A 13,955-nucleotide genomic window follows, 5' to 3' on the forward strand; every position below is an offset into this window, starting at 1 on the left:
TGAAAAGACATGTTAAATTGAGCGAACTGAGGAATGGCTAAAATGCATGATCTGTTTGGTATTTTGAAAAATAAAAAGTATAAATATGTCTTATGTATGGTCCCACACTATATTATTTAAATATAGCATGATAGGTCCACTTTAAGTGAGCCTGCGCTAAAGTTGTTGCAGCTAACCACCATCACTTTAGTACAGTAAGTGGCAAGTCAATGGACCTTGGCTTACATGTAGGTCTTGTTCACCAACATCTAGCCTAACATTTGCTCCCACTGTGCTGCTACGCTAACAGATAGATCGCTAGTTCTCCATCTCATCCATACATTCGCTATCACCCTGCACACAAGTCTTTCCTAATTACTTTATATATAGATGGAAGACATCACAACCCAAACGGAAAAAGTAAACCAAAACATTGTGACGGCCCCCTGGTGGCCAGCTGCAGTGTTGGTCCGAAACCTTCCCCCTCCATGTTAGCGGATAGCACATGGCCCAAACTAAAGTGTCACTGCACACTACAAATGTCTTTCCAAAATATGGTTTCTTTCCTTTTCCATTGTTCTTCTCATGCTGATTTATTTTCAAGTGTTGCTCTTTCTTTGATACATTCAGATCTTAATAGTTATTTAATGCTATAAGGCAAGGGACGTCTAGATTGACAACTTTGATTGACAGCTGCTTTGATTGTACAGGAGAGTTGATTGTATTTTACTTTGTATGTCATTTACTTACACATATCATTAAATAAGTACATTCATTTCTTAATGTGATCCTTAAGAAGATATTTTGTACGATATTCTGCCTTTGTACGCAGAGTAACAATCCTCCAGTGGCGAACCGTGTCTATCACAACTGGACCTTCTGTAGACACACACCCCCCGCCGCCTTTTCTAACACAAAACCACTGAAATGCGTAGTGCATGGTCGGAGAAGGACAAACAAATCAACGTAACACTGTAATATTACAGATCAACTACACAGATACCATTCTCATTTATTAATGTTGTATACAATTTATATACATTTTATTAGATGTTATTTATATAATTAAATCAATTTGTTTGTTTTATCTGAGTGTTCCAGGGTATTCTCTGAATACCTTGAAGGCCCTGACGGTTCGCCACTGCAATCCTCTCTTTATGGCATAAAATGGTGTCATAATTATGGAGGTCATTCTCATGGACACTGTGACACATTTCTCCATCACTCCATCTTCTAATAAGAGCATGATAATGATCTACCTTTTAGCTGCTGATTGGTTATTATTCATAGTTACTCTACATCCAGCCCACTCTTTTTCTCTCACTCTCTTGTGCTCTGAGTCACACTTCAACCACTCTGTCTTCCCCCTCTGTTACACGTTGAAGCTATTGATTTGCTGCAGAAAAAGGCATCAATATTTTTCGTCATGATGATGATGATGATCATCATCATCCTCGGAGAACCCTGTTGCCATGGTGATTTGTTTTGGACAATGTGGCTCACATTTTTATGAGTGGGGGGGGGGAACAAAGTTCAGACAGACAAGCAGGGAGATGTTGAACCAAACGGTGCGGGGGGCGGGGGCAGATACTGCTGGGTCCAAGTCAGGCATATAAGAGTGTTGTCCAATCCATTATGTACATTTTTTTTATTTTATATGATTTGTTTGCCGCTCCACTCCACAAGCTTATCTTGAAAGGACATTTAGAGGTCATCTCGCCATTTAATAATTGTCTTTGTTGAAACGTGCTCTTGAACACAGAACACACACTTACTTACATATTCACACATTCTCCGAGGTTTAGAGTTGCGGGTATTTCCACTCAACGAGTGGGTTGCATAGTGTTTCCATGGAGATCTATTTTTAAACGCACAAAAAAAAGGACCAACTGTTAAAATATGCCATCATGCTCCCTGACTGAAAAAAATCCCATTTCCTCTCCTGCAGAAAGAATGGCGTAAAGTTTGAGTTTTTCCCAGTTTATGAAACGGGATGCTAGGTAGGTGTCATTTGTTAAAGCAGAACCCTGCTGTGTTGAGAAGATCAGTGCATTAGCAGACATACATTATAGAGGAAGCACAGTGAAGAAGAGGAGGAGAGAAATTCTAGATTTGATGGTCATTGAATTTAAATACAATCTGTAAACCCTTGGTCGCATATAATGTTTCTGGAGTCTTTTAGTGGAACTTATAATTCAGATTGAGAGTGTTATAAATGTGATTCTGTTTTTCCACTTTAGACCTTTCACATCCTACTCTCAAATAAGCATGAGAGGAAAAGAGGCTTTCATCGATTAATAGAAGAGTCCTAAGTTGAACCCTAAGTCTAATCATTGTATTTTTAATGACATAGTATCTTATCATGATTACATTAGCGTTGTGCCTATGCCAGACTTTATGGTCAGGTTTCTAAATTGATCTTAGAGTAGAGAGGCTCATTACAGAGTCACAGAAGTAAAGGCAGCTCTGCAGCTTCTCTGCCCTGCTCCCAGGCAGCCAGAGAAGCCCATATTGATTCATTATGCTGTAGTCATGTCCTTTTCATGATTAATATCATACTTATATTTCTGTAGCTATGTAGCGATGTAATGCTCACAGTCAAGTATGACCAAATGGGTTTTATTATTAAGAATGACTGTTTTATTAGCTAGTATTCAGTGTGAAGTGACTGATTTGGTGGAATTCAACCAAAACCATAAACAAGATTCAAACTATCATGCATTTCTGATACAATAAATGGCTTTATTTAATCTGCTGAGTCACCAGCATTCCCACTATTTATTTTAAGTCAATAAGCTGACAATCTTAAAAAGACTTCAAACTAATGACCATAGGGCATCATCTCTTATTTTAGTTGATATACTCTAGGTCGACTTTCCAAAAACTATTCAAAAATAACTTCATATAGAAAATGACCCGCTAAACAGCACCAAGAGTGCATTGTTTCTTATTCCCCTTTATTCTTTATGTACACCTCGTATAAAGTGTGTTCAGGCTGCATTACTTGCTGATGGACTGTAGCACACACACTCCTTAGCAATCACCCTTCATCCTGTGTGAGGCTGTTGTGACTCATCTGTGTATCACCACTGCTCCTCTGCCCTTTCACTGCCTCCTCAAAATCCCCTGCCATAGCAGTTAGGTGGGCTGACAGTATTTAGCCTACAATATTTCATAATCTGGCAAATGAATCTTACTGTAAGCAGCGTTGCAATCAGCTATCCAGGAAGGAATGATAATATAGCAGAGGATTTTGCAGGAAGCAATGAGTATTTCATGATTAAGGAGATTGATTACAGAATGGATTACATCTCAAGGGCGTTTAAGGAGTTGAAGCATTTAACAAGGCTAGATGTCATGCTGAACTGATGCGCCGCCAACACTCAGAGGAGCCTATCACATGGCAGACACAGTGAAGAGTATGCAGTATGTTGTATTTTAATGTAAAGAATGGTGCACTTACATTTTATAACTACATAGAAATACAGAGTAGAATATTTTATTTTATTATGTGCATTAGGTATTGGTAGAAATATGAGGGAAAGTTCAATTTGATGTGCACATGAGCTATCTAAAAAGAAAAGGCGGGGTCTACAATATGGATATGTATAAAAGATGTGTTCTGGTGGAGATTGCATTTAACTGTGTGTGCGTGAATCTAACCAACTGGAACTGGTTAAAGCCCGATTATATGACCTCTCGTTTTACCGTGTAATAGTGCAAGCAACTGCCGACATGCTTATCCAGCCTTATTACACACACACACACACACACACACACACACACACACTCAAAGCACGTGCAGGCAGTCACGACTCACAGAGCCGTACACACACATGCATGGACACACAGACATGCTTGTATGTGATGTGAGGCAGGGTGCTGTGGAGATCAATGGGATAGCATGCTAGGTCCTCTCGCAGAGACAATTAAAAGAGAATGGGTAATGAGGCTATTTATAGACTGATCTATTTGTAACCAGGGCATTCTCCTACGTAGGAGCTGGGAGTTGTTCGCTTTTCTGCATGCCCTCCTTCTCTCCTTCTCCCTCTCAGTTGCTCCAGCTCCCTTATTCAAACAAAGGGAATGTGAACTCTTTACTCTCCTGCTTTTCACACGACCACTCTGTCATTCCCTTTTTTGCTCTTTCTCCGACATGGGATGCATATTGAACATCAGTTATTCTCTGCATGTAATAAATGGGCTCACAGTCATTTGCATTCAAATGTGAAGAAACGGTGTGCAGCAGTGATGTTATCAGGTGCGATCCAGGGCCACTCCTGGGAGACCCGGTGACGCACCATGCATGACATAATGCTAGGGTAATGTCTTTGGTTGTGAGAGAGAGCGACACAGACACTGTGGATACACACACTGTGAGCACACACACTGTGAACACACACACTGTGAACACACACACTGTGTGCGCTCAGCTACCAGATAATGGTTCTGCACTAAAAGAGCAGCCAGAGAATATGTGAATATACAGAGCACACATTTGCATTGTTGTTAGCAGGCTGCAAATATATTTTTTAAGGTTTGATTTAGTTAAAAGTTCAGAGGAGTTTCTGTGTAAATATCATTATTGTACAAATATTAATATTCGAGATGCTCCGATCGATCGGCCGCCGATCGATATCGGCCGATATTCACTCTCTGCCGATCGATCGGTGCTCTCTATAAAGGCCGATCGTGAGAGCCGATCACATGGCGTAAAATACATGAGACTTTTCTCTGTGCGCGGCAAAACAAGCTCGTTAAAATGGCTTCACCGGTCTGGCAGTATTTTAAGGTGTCCGAAAATGACAATAAAATAGCGGTATGCAACGTGTGTGTGAAGCAGACATCCTGCAGCTCCGCCCGCTGTGACGGGCCGGTGAGCGGAGCCAAACACACACTGAGAGTTAGACCTAACATACTTAGCTATTTTATCTACCTCTGGAACTAGCTAAACTAGTTATACATATATTTATTCTTCACCGTCAGGTCACTCATTACTGGATCAGTGAGCTTCATGAGATACTGACAGGCTGTCAGGAGAGAGAGAGAGGGAGAGAGGAAAAGAGAGCTAATTATGTTAGTTGTTTGTGGAAGCGCCAGTGAATGAGCCCCATTTACTGAGTTTTAAACATCACTTTAAATGGAAGACCCCCATAGGCCCCGCCCACTCGATCGGATCGGCGATCGGCCCCAAAATTGGCGATCGGAGCATCCCTAATTAATATGAAATACAATGACTTTGTAATGTGATACCTAACCCTAAAAATGGAGGCAACTAAAGATGTAAAGCCTATTTGCGGAGTATTATCAAGTGCATTGACACAAAAGTGAAAAAGTGTTTTGACTGTTCATCATGAAACCTAAACCTCTGAGATTATGAATCACATATATGACTATATTCTGAGATTTTATAGATGAAATGTTTCATCAGTCAATCAAAAACTAAATCGGTAATAATCAATACTATTTTGCAGCTTTGAAAATGTGATTGAATATATGAAAATGTGTCAATATGAAGAACAGAAGTAGAGTAGTCCATATTTAACATACCATTTGTAATATTCACAGAACATATGCTTCTATGATTCTTATTCATCCACATTGAAAGCTTACATAATGCATCATTAAAACAAGTCAAATCAAAGATAATTCCATGCAAGCTTCTCAATTCATTGGTGTTAATGCTATTTGGATAAAAAAGTTGCTCTTGCCAAAGCATTCCCTCTGATGTAACAGACCCTTTCGCCATATTATTTCAGCTACTGCACGAGCATTATTTTCTTGACAGCATTCTAAAAGTAAAATGTCCCTCTGGCTCTTTTATCTGAAAAACCTTCATTGCCTGAGATATTTATGTGCAATAGTTCATGGAGTATGAGGAGGTGGATGAGGTCAACGCCCTGATCTGCTGAGCAGAATGATATAAGGAGCGCAGAGTCCAGGCCCATCATGTTGCAAACTTGTAATTAGAGATGGTGTGTGTGCTGTGAGAGCGAAAATGATCAAATAAAGGCAGAGAGAGAAAAAAGATCCATTACAAAGCTTAATACAAAACTATACAAAATCTAAAAATGTTCAGAAAGACGGCAATTATATCTGCAGTTTTTAGCTTTGCAGTTAAACTGATATTTCTTTGCGTTTGGATAAAAATAAAAATAATATATATTGTTTTATTCTAATGTAAAATAAATGCAGGTTGCTGTAGTGTTAACCCTTAATATGTACAACATTAAACTCGTCTGTTAGAACATCCGACACACTTTGATGATAATTGATCAGCACTTCTCTAACTCCTTCTCCCTCTCTCTGTCTCAGGTCTCGCAGGTGACCAAACTGACCTGGACAAGAGGAAAGAAATCTATGGTAAAAACGTGATACCTCCAAAGAAGCCAAAAACCTTCCTGCAGCTGGTATGGGAGGCCCTGCAGGACGTCACCCTCATCATCCTGGAGATCGCTGCCCTGATCTCCCTGGGACTCTCCTTCTACCACCCCCCCGGAGACAGCAGCGGAGAATGTGAGTTTAGTGACTTTAAAGGTCCCCTATTATACTGTTTTTCATCAATATATTATAGGTCTCAGATATATACAAAACATGTCTCTGAAGTGTTTGGCTCCAAATACCAAACAGATCATTGCAGCATCCCATAAACCCCTCTGTTTCAGCCCCTCCCCAAGCCCCTCTGAGAGATATTTGGTTAAAACGAACACAATGGTGCTCTAGGAGGAGATTCAGGTGATAAGGTGGAGAGGGGGTTACCTTGGTTGGTGATTGGCTAATGGTTACACCAGCCAACAAATCGTTATGACATCATAGAGTGGGCAAAATCCGATCAGCTCATTTTCAAAAAGTGAGCAAATCTTTTTTCCTGAAACTTTCAGAATCTCTTTACACAGAGGGGACACATGTTTATGTATAAAAGACATGACAAAGTGGATTTTGCATAATAGGTGACCTTTAAATTCTGTCTTGTCATTTGTTTGGAGGTCTTTAGATTAGCACAAACACACACACTTCTACAGGCACTCACTTCCCCACATACTTTTTAATTGCTGAGGCAGGTCGTGCTTTTTGACCTGCCTCATGAGATCAAGCTCGCACGTGAGTGTGCGTGCACAATATGAACGTGTTAAATGTGTGCACGAGAGTTACCGGGAAGATTAATGAAGCGTTGAGTAGAGAAATAACCTTGAGCTCCCAGAGCTCATACATCAGCACTGTGAGCCGTGAAACAGGAAATGAAGACAGAGACCATAACGAGGTGCTGAGTCAGCAACATCACTCATTGCTCAAAGCATTATCACAGTAATGGAATTCAGTTAGCCTGCCAAAGGGACCAGTCATCATTTTAAGGGTTTTAAAGTGTTATGAAGGTGGAAATACCCAAGAAAGAAGAAAAGGTAACAACCGTCTCACTTGCATGGGTAGTTAATCAAATCATTGTTTAGTTAATAACACGTTTTAGTTGGTTGGTTAGGATTAAGTCAGGGTTAATGAGAGAGACAATTATTTATTCAGTCAGCCAAAAACTCCAGTCATAAAATGATTGGTAATTTGATCGCACCTTTCTGTTCATTTGATTATTTTCTTTGCATATTTTGAGCAGCATTGCTTTATGAGTGAGCTCTCCAAATAAAGGAAAGCCTGGCCTGAGGAATCTTTATGCTAATAGCTGCTAATAGATGGTTCCATCTGGAGGAACGTAATCAAGCTTCTCTTTAACTTGAGGCAAAAAAGGTTCCGATATACAAGTCTAATTTTCGTCTGATATGAATTGATGAATCAGCACATAAACCCCTGCTGATTTGAATAGACTTCAATTCAGATAGAAATAAATACTTTCCACTTCAAAAACACGTCATACAGATAAACAACGAATGGCTGTGTGCCAGTGTATAGCAGAGCAGCGATGGACGGTACATATGACAAAAAAAACAAAATTATAATTGTTGCGTTAAAGATAACGACTATACTGTAGATATAAAACATAGACTATAAAGAAAACATTTTTCTGTCTTGCTGTGGATAGATTTTCCTACTGCGATAGCATTGCAATCATGCAAGATGAAGTCATGAAACTACATGGTTTGAACTTTGAAGTTGAGATCAAATTGAAGGTTGAATTGGCCCTGGGTGCAAAGGGGTAGGATGCCCCCCCCCCCCCAGTCCTGATATATGTGAAAAGAAAATATCCCACGCGACACTCATTAATGCTTTAAGGATTTGTTTATTTATAGGTCAAAACAAGCTCAACAGTCCAAAAATCAAAGGTGGTGGGATGACTTAATTCTCATTTACATAATACAGCCTGGCTGCAGTTGAATGAGAAGGCTCTTAATTGCGTCTGTATCAAAGACACAACGTGAATCTAAACAAATCCCTGAGAAAGAAAATACCGTAAGTAGACTCAGATTCCAATATGGTTGTGCCTTTAGCCAATAGTCAGTCATATATATAAACTTACATCCCACCCAGTTGTGAATGTTTCTCCATCGCTGCACTAGCTATTATATGTCCTGCTTTGGGCTTAAATGTTGCCCAGTTGTGTCACTTCAGCACCATGGACAGCTGCAGATGTGCTGCATAATTGTGTGTCTTTCCATGAGAGATACAAGAAAACAGTTTGTGCACACATGTAAGTGTTTATATACTACTAATTGTTCATAAAAAAGCTTTTTTTTTTTTTTTTAAATGTTTTCTTCACAAGATATTAAAATGACTTCACTTATCACATCAATGCCAACTTTACGTTGCATAATCTTTATGGAGAAAGTGAACTAATCGGTAGCTATTTTTTTCTGACACTGTACAAACTAGAAAAAAAAAAAAGTGCAATTAAATACATTCAATGAACAATAATTAGTCATTTACATTAAATGTTAATATTTTTTAGATAACAATATCATTATTATATGTCCTAGAAAAGATATGTGTGCAGTGCTACTGGCGGTCTAACATGTGTCGGCGTGTGCAGTAAATCCACTACATGAACATATTGATTGGAATCCCTTTGTAGTGCAACAGAAAGCCCAAATTACTTCTTTGAGTCTAGTTCTTGCTTGATTCTGATCCTTCATTATGTAATGCCTAAAATACAGGGGCTTTCTGTTCTTTTGTGAGCTGCAATTTCTGTACAGCCCAAAGCAAATCACCCCACTGTGGGCCTTTGAAGTCAGCTAGTCAGGACTTAGGAGTGTAGCCACTATAGCGCCCAGAGTATTACAGGAAGCAGCACTGGGGCGACTGGGAATAAGCCTTGTTTCATTCCCAAATATACCCAAGAGCACAGGCAGTAGACTGCAGGGCATTGATAGGAAGTGGAGCCGACAAATGGCCAGTCTAGGAGAAGTGAATTCTCTAAAGATTTTATATTATTTTGTTTGTGAAATTGTCTTTTTATATGACATACATTGTACACAGGCAAATAGTTCGCACTCACTCTCTCCAGTGTGATTTTCGATTACACCGGTTGTGTGTCTTTCTTTATGAAGTGTTCATACTATACACATAAAGGAGCTCACAGTACATACCTTAGTATGAAATCATGATCTGATATCCAGCTTGTAAGTCAGTGTCATCAGAACACATTCTAAAAAGACACAGAAAATAGTATAACACCTTTATAACTTTTGCTCTTTTCTTTGTTTCCATCCTACCCTTGTGCAGTCTGTGGCGCGGGTGCAGCTGGGGTGGAGGACGAGGGCGAGGCGGACGCCGGCTGGATCGAGGGCGCCGCCATCCTGTTGTCTGTGGTTTGTGTGGTGCTGGTGACAGCTTTCAACGACTGGTCGAAAGAGAAGCAGTTCCGTGGGTTGCAGAACCGCATCGAGCAGGAGCAGAAGTTCCAGGTGGTCCGCGGCAGCCAGGTCATACAGCTGCCCGTGTCAGACATAGTGGTGGGGGACATCGCACAGATCAAATACGGTAGGTGTGAGGAAGTTGTCAAACTGTACATGTATGTGTGGGAGGGTCCCCGCGGATCCTTAAAAAGTCTTAAAAGTCTTACATTTATTTTTCAATATTCAAGGTCTAAAAATGTCTAAAAAGGTCTGGAATTTTAGGAGGGGAGGTATTACATGTTATCTGGTGCAGAATGAATGAGTGTGCAGGGGGGACATTGGTTTCCATTGGTCTACTGCTATACAATTCTTTTTTTGTTAATGCGAAGGCAGTCATGTCGGGTAATGTGCACTGAACATTTCCCGTTATTCAAATGCAATAAAACTCACTTACGGTTTATACTGTTGTCTAGTAGTTCATCGATTGTTTTGTATTGGTATCATTTTTTCTTCATAGTCATTAAATGTGTACTTAGAAAATGTGCAGATACCGTGGTGTGTGTTATATTTAGAAGCTAATGCATTTTGAAACTTGTGTAAGCTCAAATGCCAACCACTTCTTGATGCATATTCATAGTTCGTAGATCTTTAAACAGGATTAATAAAAGGTTGGTACATTTCAGAATACCAAACATGAGCTGCAAGAGGCTTCTGTGGTCACAAAGCTCCCTCCCCCAAAGCAAGTACTATCAAACAGCTGCGGCTGTTTTGATTCTGCTGCAAAGTGCGGCAGATTTCTACTGTGGCTTTCATTGAAACACTGATTAAAGTGAACTCAAATGGACCAAAGTTTTCAGTACATTTTGATAACTTTGGTGTGCCTGGACGTGCCCACCGACTTTATCCATTGGCTAGTCTTTTGTTCTGTGCAAAGTCAATTTTGTGGTTCAGCGGCTGAAAATACTTTCACCTAATTTCCAGAAGAGGATTACAATTATAAAGTCCACTTTAACAATTACATAGATTTATGCAACAGTGTTTAAATGTTGAGGAATGAATTAGCTGCAGACAGACCAACTCCAATGTGTTTTTCTTAACTTACTTTAGTGTGTAAGGCAGTATCTATAAATGACAGAAAATCTAGCAACTCTGCTGTTTCCATTATTACAGGCGATCTGCTTCCTGCTGATGGCGTGTTGATCCAGGGCAATGACCTGAAGATTGATGAGTCATCACTGACCGGAGAGTCCGACCACGTCAAGAAGAACGCAGACAAAGACCCCATGCTGCTGTCTGGTATGTTGTCACTGCTCTCAGTAGAGATGGATGGGTCTGTACTGCACGCCAAGGCCATGTCTGCTGCATGTAATGTGGGACGTTTGAAGGACAAAGGGACAGGAGGAGACTCAACTCACACCGTTTTTTAAATCTTTAATGTTATTGTATTCAAAACATAGAAAGCCGTTTGGAATGATTGAATCCTTCAAAAAACCCTTCAATGACAATTTGAGAATATTTCACCATGCGCATAACATCAGAAAATACAGTGGGTAGATTTGTTACACCTACTAGCCAAATGTCACAGTATTTTATTTTCATCTACTGCATTAAATAACTGGCATAATTAGAAATACTAAATGGTATCATAATAATCAGGACTTTTTACAATGACTACATGCAACTGTGTAATGTGGCATATCACAAGAAGGCTTCACACATTGTTCTAGTTTATTGAAGTATAGTTTATTTAGTCTTCAAGCACTTATTTCAGAATAAAGTATTTTTAAAACTAAATGAATTATAAGTCACAGTCAAGGCATTACCTCGGACTAAAGACAATAGGTTCTTAATTATAATGTAATTATAAAGGCAACAGAAGACACTGGTGACGCCCTGGAGGCTTTCTTTCATCTAGTTCCCCTCTGTATTGGTTCGCTGCAGAGGGGACACTAGAATCTGAAGCTGTTGAATTTCTGAAGAATCTCACTGATAACAGAAACATGCGTTAATCTGATCTCACATCTTAGAACTTTTCCTGTGGCTAATTAGCTATGTGCCTTTTGCTGCCTCCTTTAATTAGCCTCATATTCACCCACTTGGACTTTCTCTCCCAAAGGTTAATAATGTTCTCCGTGTATACTTGTGTATACTACACAAGCACAGAAGTCTACTACACGCTGTTCCATCGGGGCACTTCTTAAAACTGTTTTTGGCTCTCTACTCCAGCACATTTGGATTTACAATAAGACTTTGTGTAAGAATTAAGAATAAAACGCTGTCCTTTGGTTTTAACGATTTAATGTTTGATATAGTGACGGTGATATAGAATTAAATGTTCTAGATCAACCATGTGAGTCACACTAATGTGTTTTAAATGGTATGTAGCATACCAACCAATAACAAATGTTATGCTGTTCAAAAATAATTAATAGAATAATTGGTCGAATAAGGAAATTAACAATTATTATATTTAGTGTAGTTACATTTGGCATTTGTTTTTTTGCGATTGAGTAACCAAATCATTCATTCAATTTATTCATCTAGTATCTTTACCGTAGTGCTAACAAATGCACACATTCATTCAGGGTTATAAAAGAATTGCGTAAGTTAACACAAACGCATTTAATCTTGTTGTAACATCCTACCATTACACCCTACTGCGCTTTCTTCCAGGCACCCATGTGATGGAGGGATCAGGGCGCATGGTGGTGACGGCTGTTGGGGTCAACTCTCAGACTGGAATCATCATGACCCTGCTGGGGGCCGGCCCAGAGGAGGAGGAGAAGAAAGAAAAGAAAGGTCAGATCATTAAATAGTCATTTTTAACAATCTCTCTACAAATGCAAGATGTGTCTGCACTTTCTTCAGAAGTATTACGGTAATTTGTAAGTGTGGCTCAGATATGCACCCTTGAAAAACCTGTCCTTATGTCCTGAAAGTGTAAGAGTGTACGATTAATGCATAATATATATAAGGGTTATTAAGAATAAGCTCATATGTACACCTGTTGAACTGTTCTGAACTGTATACGCCTGTTGTAGATATGTGGGCAGCACCTGAATGGGTGTAAGCACTGTATGATATTAGCATGTTGTGGTACACTTGTGAGCTGCAGTATCCAGGTTCTGTGGGTTCAGGTGCATTGTTGTACTCACTCTCTTATCCTTCACCTCAAAGGAGGGGCAGTGGAAGACGGACACCAGAATACAGGTAGAGTATCACCTTTGTCTGAACCCTGGGAGTGGTACTTTATCCTTTTGCTCTCTAACCCTTAATGATCCCCAATAAACCGCCGTTATTCTACACCCCTTTCCTGTAGCCGAGCCCCCTTTCCCCTGTGTAATTCCTCTCTTACAAAGAGAAGCTGCATCCTCACCACACTGCATCTTCTCAAGTGTTGACAGATGACACATTTCACAATGCATAATCCTCTCCCCATATAACAGGCACTGCACTCATCAAACTAACTAGCTAGCATTCAACAGCAGTCCTGTTTCAAAGACCTATTGAATGCCACGAGTAAACAAAGGCTGTCAGACTCATCTCATTTCTGCATTACAGAACAATGGCATGAGAGCGACAGCCTTGCAGGTGTACAGCACATGTACCAGCAGTAGAGTGGAGTGCACAGTAAAAGCTTTTGAAAGATGTAGTGTGCATGGATAGCTGACTTCATGTTTTGAGGCATTTTGCTTTAGTTTTGTCTCAAAATTGGTGTAGAAGTAACAATAAAACATGTCTTATCCTGAAGATAACACTTGGATCTGAAAACATCACATGTTCTTCCTTTGACCTGTAGTTGCCTTTTTCCTAAATGTTCATCAATCTGAGTCTAAGCTCATTAGGCGCGTTCACACCAAGTACTTTTCCCACAAAGGTTCCTGAGAACTCTTTAGTTCTCATAAACTAAGTACAGATCGCGTTCACACCGGAATAAGTACCTGGGGGTGGATTAGGCAAATGAAGCCGCTGACGTCACTTCTTCTTCTTCTGCTTTGGGTTTACTGGCAGGCCGCAAACAACGCCGACACCTCCTCATCTCCACCGCTTCCATGTTTTATTTTGTGTTGTCATAAGTTAGTCTCTCTGCGTTTCTGCGCTAGGCTAATGCTAATGCTAATAATGCAATGCGAGGATAATAAAATGGCGGCTTCACAAAAGTTTTGGGAGTTTGACGGGGCGTGGTTTGCAATCCGC

The 13,955-nt window shown here is 39.9% G+C and overlaps 1 protein-coding gene across 1 annotated transcript; it reads left to right on the forward strand.

Annotated features, from left to right (window-relative positions):
* Positions 1-6,290: 6,290 nt before the first annotated feature.
* On the forward strand, positions 6,291-13,645 carry LOC104965882 (plasma membrane calcium-transporting ATPase 2-like; the record flags this gene model as incomplete). Its single annotated transcript, XM_010794918.1, has 5 exons — positions 6,291-6,495; positions 9,646-9,903; positions 10,929-11,054; positions 12,432-12,557; positions 12,936-13,645. Coding segments are annotated over 5 exons (813 nt in total), but the record flags the coding sequence as incomplete, so codon positions are not given.
* Positions 13,646-13,955: the final 310 nt, after the last annotated feature.

This window comes from Notothenia coriiceps, unplaced genomic scaffold, assembly GCF_000735185.1.
Source record: "Notothenia coriiceps isolate Sejong01 unplaced genomic scaffold, NC01 NC01_scaffold00037246, whole genome shotgun sequence".
Classification (NCBI taxonomy): Eukaryota; Metazoa; Chordata; class Actinopteri; order Perciformes; family Nototheniidae; genus Notothenia; species Notothenia coriiceps.